Genomic DNA, 8,839 nt, shown 5'->3' on the forward strand with positions numbered 1-8,839 from the left:
AAATTAAGGTAAAATATATTTTGATTTGTTTAACACTTATTTGGTTACTACATGATTCCATATGTGTTATTCATAGTTTTGAAGTCTTCACTATTATTCTACAATGTAGAAAATAGTAAAAATCAAGAAAAACCCTTGAATGAGTAGGTGTTCTAAAACTTTGGACCAGTAGTGTACACTGCTGTACTATGTCAAGAATGTTCGGGAGTTAAGTAATCTGTTAGAACCACTGATATGTAAATATATCACAGTGGGTAACCATTAGTCATGGCAATTACATACCGTTGAGGAAACAATAATGGTGTGCCATGCCATCATTACAAGGACCATGAGGGAACCATGCTATATTTAGAGCAAATGAACAAATCTTCTTCAAAATTGTATGATTTTCACTATAAACAGTTTCCTCTCTGCCTTTCCTCCCTCAGATCAACTGTGCTTACCATGCGAGGCATGCATCTAAGTCTGTGTCTGGCTCTGCTGCTGCCATGGTGCAACCAGTGCCAGAGAACGGGCTCTGCCAGTGCCAAGCTGGGAAAAGAAGACACAGGAGACCTGTTGGCTGTCAAACTCATAAACCGCAGTGGCATCCTGGGCCCTCTGCTCCCCCCAGAGTTCCATCCAACACCCCAGCAGACCAGAGCCCCACGTCCGGCCTCCCAGGTCTCCAAGAGAGCCCGGCAAGGGTCCCGCTTCACCCTGTCCCTGGATGTCCCCACCAGCATCCTCAGTGTCCTCATAGACCTTGCCAAGAACCACGACATGAGAGCCAAGGCTGCTGCCAATGCAGAGCTGATGGCACGCATTGGGAAAAGGAAATAAGGGCTGGGGTTGTATGGGCAAAGCTAAGGGGGGCAATTCTCAACTCACCAGGGTGGGTTTTCAAAATCAGGTTATGGGATGGATAGGTTATGGGAAGGAAGGGTTGTTATTAGAGGAAAAGACATCTTGAAGTCTTTAACTAGTTTAGCCCTTTATCTGTTTTGTATTTCTATTGCATAATTCTTACCTCATTTTATGCCAAACAGATCCACTGTCTGCCTGTACAGAAACATTATATAAAAAGAATGATAGAACAAATTGTGCTAATTAAATGTCACTTATCAAATATCAGATGAAGCTGGTCCTTTGTCTCCGCTACAGTGGGCAAAATGTATAATTTGTGAGCAGATAATCTTCTGAAATAGTAATAGGCAGGGAACCATTTGGAGTCTGTTTATTGTTTTTATTTGTATGTGTAACAAACTAAGGAAAGGTTGGAAAATAAAATCAGATAATGTAACCTAATTTCTGTGTGTATCGCTTGCTTCTTCTGCATTGACGTCAGAGGCGTTTATTAATTACAAGCATCAGTAACCAATAAAGCACTAACGAATAAGTAATATCACCCTGCGTCATTCCCAACAAGAAGACTGATAACCGGACCATGGCACAGGGAGGAAATTGACCTCAGAGACAGAGGTCCCTGTTAGAGATCATCCATCTAGTTGATTAATGCTTGATCCCAAGTCAATTGGATAATTAAAGCAGCAATGCTGAGAGTAATTTTTAGTCACAGCACAGACCATTACTTAACTCAGATAGATACATAAGCAAATTACAAATAAACATTCGTCTGGACTCCTGAAAGTACTGGATGGTGTGCAGGTGATACAGTTTGTGAGGTAATATGGCCTACAAAACGCCTAAAATGATGGTACAAAAACAACACATTCATGTTCATCAAAGAATATGTTTATGAAGGAAATATAGCCTGTATCAATTGTTCAATAAAGGTATACAAATATATATATATATATACACACTGTTAGGTTCTTATTTTTCAGAGTAAATAACTCACAGAGAAGCTAAACCAAGATTAATTCTTCCCAAAGGGTCGTTACAGCTGTAATTCAGACATAACATGTTCTCACCATCACAAGTATATACAGTTGAAGTCGGAAGTTTACATACACTTAGGTTGGAGTCATGAAACTCATTTTTCAACCACTCCACAAATTTCTTGTTAACAAACTGTAGTTTTTCAAGTTGGTTAGGACATCTACTTTGTGCATGACAAGTATTTTGCATGACAAGTATTTTTTCCAACAATTGTTTACAGACAGATTATTTAAATTATAATTCACTGTATCACAATTCCAGTGGGTCAGAAGTTTACATACACTAAATTGGCTGTGCCTTTAAACAGCTTGGAAAATTCCAGAAAATGATATCAAGGCTTTAGAAGCTTCTGATAGGCTAATTGACATAATTTGAGTAAATTGGAGGTGTACCTGTGGATGTATTTCAAGGCCTACCTTCAAACTCAGTGCCTCTTTGCTTGACATCATGGGAAAATCAAAAGAAATCAGCCAAGACCTCAGAAAAAATATTTGTAGAGCTCCACAAGTCTGGTTCATCCTTGGGAGCAATTTCCAAATGCCTGAAGGTACCACGTTCATCTGTACAAACAATAGTATGCAAGTATAAACACCATGGGACCATGCAGCCGTCATACCGCTCAGGAAGGAGGCGCGTTCTGTCTTCTAGAGATGAACGTACTTTGGTGCAAAAAGTGCAAATCAATCCCAGAACAACAGCAAAGGACCTTGTGAAGATGCTGGAGGAAACAGGTACAAAAGTATCTATATCCACAGTAAAACGAGTCCTATATCGACATAACCTGAAAGGCCGCTCAGCAAGGAAGAAGCCACTGCTCCAAAACCGCAAAAAAAAGTCAGACTACGGTTTGCAACTGCACATGGGGACAAATATCGTACTTATTGGAGAAATGTCCTCTGGTCTGATGAGACATCAGTCAGGAAGTTAAAGCTTGGTCGCAAATGGGTCTTCCAAATGGACAATGACCCCAAGCATACTTCCAAAGTTGTGGCAAAATGGCTTAATAAGGACACCAAAGTCAAGGTCAATCCTACAAAGTCAAAGTCAATCCTATAGAAAATTTGTGGGCAGAACTGAAAAAGTGTGCGAGCAAGGAGGCCTACAAACCTGACTCAGTTACACCAGCTCTGTCAGGAGGAATGGGCCAAAATTCACCCAACTTATTGTGGGAAGCTTGTGGAAGGCTACCTGAAAAGTTTCACTCAAGTTAAACAATTTAAAGGCAATGTCACCAAATACTAATTGAGTGTATGTAAACTTCTGACCCACTGGGAATGTGATGAAAGAAATAAAAGCTGAAATAAATCATTCTCTCTACTATTATTCTGACATTTCACATTCTTAAAACAAGGTGGTGATCCTAACTGACCTAAAAAGAGGGAATTTTTACTTGGATTAAATGTCAGGAATTGTGAAAAAAGGAGTTTAAATGTATTTGGCTAAGGTGTATATAAACTTCCAACATCAACTGTATGCCCCACTTTGGACACTCCTCCTTCTCTCCAATCCTTACATCTTATGGTTCCAAAGGAAGGGGGTAACAGGATAATATAACCATTATTTCTCCCTTCAGGGGATCTGACCTGACCTCCTGACCTCAACCCCTCCTTCGCCTAATCCACAGATGTTCTCCCGTCCACCCAGCACATTCCACAGCCACTCTGTCTTTCTACAGATCTCTCCTTTATATACTATTCATCTGATCTATCATGTCTTTAACCTTTCTGGCGCAGGCGTTCCGCTAGCGACCCACCTCGACAACATCCGGTGAAATTGCAGAGCGCGAAATTCAAATGACAGAAATTCAAATATTTAACATTCATGAAAATACAAGTGTCATACATCAAAATAAATATTAACTTCTTGTTAATCCAGTCGCTGTGTCAGATTTCAAAAAGGCTTTACGGCGAAAGCACACCATGCAATTATCTGAGGACAGCACCCCGCATACAAAAGCGTGAAAAACATTTTTCAACCAGGCAGGTGCGCCACGAAAGTCAGAAATAGCGATATAATAAAAGCCTTACCTTTGAAGATCTTCTTCTGTTGGCACTCCAAAAGGTCCCAGCTACATCACAAATGGTCCTTTTGTTCAATAAAGTCCTCCTTTATAACCCCAAAAACTCAGTTTAGCTGGCGCGCTTCATTCAATAATCCACCGGTTTCCCTCCTCAAAATGCATACAAAATGAATCCCAAACGTTACCAATAAACTTCTTCAAACATGTCAAACAATGTTTATAATCAAAACTCAGGTACCCTAATACGTAAATAAATGATCAAATTTAAGACGGAGAATCGTTATTGTCTTTACCGGAGATAAACAACAAAGAACGAGCTCTCATCCACACGCATGAAAACACTACAGCCAAAATGGGAGCCACTTAAAAAACTACAAATTCTAGCTCATTTTCCCAGAAGCAAGCCTGAAACTCTTTCTAAAGACTGTTGACATCTAGTGGAAGCCCTAGGAACTGCAATCTGGGAGGATTTCGCCTCATAATAAACATGACAGCCATTGGAAACAGTGGTAGGCTGAATTTTTTGGGGGGGGATGGTTTGTCCTCGGGGTTTCGCCTGACATATCAGTTCTGTTATACTCACAGACATTATTTTAACAGTTTTAGAAACTTTAGAGTGTTTTCTATCCAAATATTATTATATGCATATGCATATCCTAGCTTCTGGGCCTGAGTAACAGACAGTTTACTTTGGGCACGCTTTTCATCCAGACGTCACCATACTGCCCCCTAGCCCAAAGAGGTTCAAAGTTTAGCCCGAATCCAACAACACACACACACACAACCGTTCAAAAGTTTGGTGCCACTTAGATATGTCCTTGTTGTTGAAAGAAAAGCACATTTGTCCATTAAAATAACATCAAATTGTCTATTCTTTTTCTGATGTGAGTCAGATGTGGGTATTCCATGTGAGAAATTGCCAAGAAACTTAAGATCTCGTACAACGCTGTGTACTACTCCCTTCACAGAACAGCTCAAACTGACTCTAACCTTTGCAACTCTTAGCAGAGTTGCGAAGAAAAAGCCATATCTCAGACTGGCCAATAAAAAGAAAAGATTAAGATGGGCAAAAGAACACAGACACTGGCCTAGAAGGCCAGCATCCCGGAGTCGCCTGTTCACTATTTAATGAAGCTGCCAGTTGAGGACTTGTGAGGCGTCTGTTTCTCAAACTAGACACTTTAATGTACTTGTCCTCTTGCTCAGTTTTGCACCGGGGCCTCCCACTCCTCTTTCTATTCTGGTTAGAGACAGTTTGTGCTGTTCTGTGAAGGGGGTAGTACACAACGTTGTATGAGATCTTCAGTTTCTTGGCAATTTCTTGCATGCCTTCATTTCTCAGAACAAGAATAGACTGATGAGTTTCAGAAGAAAGGTATTTGTTTTTGGCCATTTTGAGCCTGTAATCGAACCCACAAATACTGATGCTCCAGATACTCAACTAGTCTAAATAAGGCCAGTTTTATTGCTTCTTTAATTAGAAAAACAGTTTTCAGCTGTGCTAACATAATTGGAAAAGTGTTTTCTAATGATCAATTAGCCTTTTAAAATTATAAACTTGGATATGCTAACACAACGTGACATTGGAACACAGAAGTGATGGTTGCTGATAATGGGCCTCTGTACGCCTCTGTAGATATTCCATTAAAAATCAGCCATTTCCAGCTACAATGGTCATTTACAACATTAACAATGTCTACACTGTATTTCTGATCAATTTGATGTTATTTTAATGGACAAAATAAAACAAATTATATGAAAAACAAGGATATTTCTAAGTGACCCCAAACTTTTGAACGGTAGTGTATATATGTGTATATATATATATTTATTTATTTATATAATAGCCTACCATAGAAATAGTGTCAGCACAATCTGTATGATTACTATAGGCCAGGCCCATATCATACATTTCTGAAGAATAAAATAAATGCCTTTAATGAGCCAACTGTTTAAGGTCTCACTCCCCCATTTGGCTTCTGTTGTCATGTGTAGTCTACTACTACTACACTACCAACATAGACAACATAAGTTAGTTAACAGCTATTTTAAGAAATAGAAATGTATATTTGAAAAGAAAATACAGATGAATCACTGAACCCTGGGGCCAAATTCTTTGGCACTTTCCTGCATAACCGAAGCCGCAGTTGACAGCTTATCATGTGGTCTACCATTTGTATACTACCCCAAAGCGGTCTGAGGTGCATCAGAGCAGTAGTGAATTGAGCAATTTCTGTGCTTTGACAGGTCATACTTGAGATCACATCTGATAGCTTCGACCGCCGCGGGATTCATTCGTTGCCCAGATGTTGCAGTGCCCGAACGACAGCAGCCTCACGGGTGTTGCAAGGTCATTCATAATTTTTCCAATGATGTCGTTATTCACATAAAGTTGGATGAAGCATTGAAGCAATTTATAAACCATGCAAAAATACCATGATTATTTTCATGGTTACTCCAGTCAAAAATACTAAGAAGACATTTAGTGAATTTCAGCATTTATAGTGTTCAGAACAGTGGGCCTAATTATGTTTTATTACGTGATTTAAAAAGGTGCTGCCAATGATGGCTTGGTGGATGACACTCAGCAGACAGCCATAAGGAGAGACTTTTTGACTCAAAGGTATACCAACAAGTAAGTTTGTTTCATTGTAAATTGGTGGATTTACGTTTGCCCCTGACATTCATTGAAGATTTCTAAGTAGTAGGCCTAATGGAGATGGGACCTGGTTTGCCCAGTAAATCACTATGGTAAAGTTACCTTTATAGAGGGTCCTCTCTAGGTTTCTTCCTAGGTTTTGGCCTTTCTAGGGAGTTTTTCCTAGCCACTGTGCTTCTACACCTGCATTGCTTGCTGTTTGGGGTTTTAGGCTGGGTTTCTGTACAGCACTTTGAGATATCAGCTGATGTACGAAGGGCTATATAAATACATTTGATTTGATTTGATTAAAGATTCAGACTTTGCTCATCAATACCTCTTCAACAGAACATGCCAGGATGGTATAAATTACATTTTGAATCGGCTGACGATAGCGAAGAAGCTACACCGATTGTCCAGTTCCGTTTACAAAAAGTGACCTTCAAAGTAATTTCAATGGCAGATTCTCCTTGTACTGCAGTTTAGAGACCATCTTAAAGGTGCAATTTGAACCCACTGTCAACTGAAATTTCAACAGTTTTGAAATCACATGACAGAACTCTCAAACCAACTTTAATAAGTTCAAGGACCTGTCCACTCCAATCAACGACAAACATTTTAATTGACTTTAAATAGGAAAAATACTTACTTAACTTCAATAGCTTAAACCCCATAATACTTTCATGGATACAACCAACTTTTATTGGTTCAGGGACTATATCGCTAATCAACGGCAATTACTTGAGTGTTTTTTTACTTTGTCAATTTAAAAAAATGAATTTTAATTGAATTTACATGAAAAAAATTGAGAGAGCCAGGGAGTGCTGGGGCCACCCAGGGAGGGGAGGGGGTGACTCACAGCCAAGGATGCCAGGGTCACTATTCCAGCCAGCTCCCTGCCCCAGGGAAAGGGCCAGGGAGCACTGGGGGACCACCCAAGGAACCCTGCTCTGCACCCGAGAAGGACGGTGTCCGTCACCTACCGTAGGCCTCAGCCAGCCCTTTCACACTTGCCTGGCTACCCAGACTCCTTGCTCCGGCCAAACGCTATGCCATGCCCAAGGACGTTCATTTTTTTCTCCGCAATGAGTCTGGATCGGAGTATCTCCCTGACCCTTCACTGAATGCGAACACATTCAAGGCTGTCTAATTGGTCCAGGAACTGATGGGTTGGGCCAGAGCCAGAACACACATGGGTAAATCTATACTCTGAAAATGTCATTGGCTTTGATACTCTAATTGGTTAGAGATTATCCAATCGCTGATGACTTTGTTTTGTACAACATCCCTCATGCCCCACGTCACCACAACTGACTTCAATGATGGCAGTCTCAGACTAAAGTAAGTAGCGAATGACCAAGCAGCGGAATAATTTAATGAGTTGCCAGGCTACCTCCACACACCAGAGGCCCAGTAGATCAAAAAAAAGGAGCACAGAGCCACAAACCTCCACAGGCTGCCCGGAAGGACAGTGTCACTCATAACACCTTCTCAAATGAGCCTTCTCCTTGGGGCCTACCTGACCTCCAGTCAGGCCCCCACTGACCGGGTGACCTCTCTGTGACTCGAGGCACCACTGTCTGGGCCTCACTCCTGCCTCACCCTCCTTGGTCCTCTCTGGAGGACCAGACAGTCCCCCACTGACCAGGTAATCTATTCCCCCAGTCAAGCCACCCATGTCTGGCCCTCACTGCTGCCTCACCCTTTCTGGAGCTCCACTCCTTACACTAGAGTTCCACAAACTAAGTCCAGACCTCCAGGCCCTACACTCCCTGCCCTGTCTGCCTGCCCTCTCCCTGGGGCTGAGAGTCTAGCTTACTCCCTGGACCTCCAGGCCTACACATTTACTCTTCCTGCACAGGCAACACCCCTCTCCCTGGAAAAGCTAGAGGGTCACAGACAGTGTGTGAAATAACTGGCAACAGAGAATAAATTGTGAAAGAGTAATTTCTCACCAAACTAAAGGACTGCAGGAGGTTTTGACACTGTGCTCTGTGAAATGTATTTGTTCAAGGTGGGCGTGTCTAGTGTGCTGCTATTCTCAGTTGAAGATGATACATTTTTTGCTCAGGCCTGGTCAGATCAATGATCAGGGGTGTGAATATAATCTGTGGTTGAATTGATGGTTTTGTTTTGTGTCACACCTCGGCTACTAGTCAGATGCATCCTGCCTACACAAGCACTTTTGGATTTTGATAGTCTGATACTATGTGTCTCGTTTGATTTACTACAGTTAAATTCTGACCCACATTATGTAAGTCATAGAATCTAAACACATTAATCTAATTACTAAATCGAAC

The 8,839-nt window shown here is 41.2% G+C and overlaps 1 protein-coding gene across 1 annotated transcript; it reads left to right on the forward strand.

Moving 5' to 3' along the window:
* The first annotated feature begins 444 nt into the window (after nt 1–444).
* Nucleotides 445–822, forward strand: LOC120020782 (urocortin-3-like). The gene has a single exon (XM_038964505.1). The coding sequence runs from the start codon at nt 445–447 to the stop codon at nt 820–822; it is 378 nt and encodes a 125-aa protein (XP_038820433.1).
* Nucleotides 823–8,839: the final 8,017 nt, after the last annotated feature.

Source organism: Salvelinus namaycush, chromosome 2, assembly GCF_016432855.1.
Source record: "Salvelinus namaycush isolate Seneca chromosome 2, SaNama_1.0, whole genome shotgun sequence".
Taxonomy (NCBI): Eukaryota; Metazoa; Chordata; class Actinopteri; order Salmoniformes; family Salmonidae; genus Salvelinus; species Salvelinus namaycush.

Coding starts and splice junctions, on each gene's coding strand:
- LOC120020782 (XM_038964505.1), top strand. CDS start 445: ATGCGAGGCATGCATCTAAGTCTGTGTCTGGCTCTGCTGCTGCCATGG.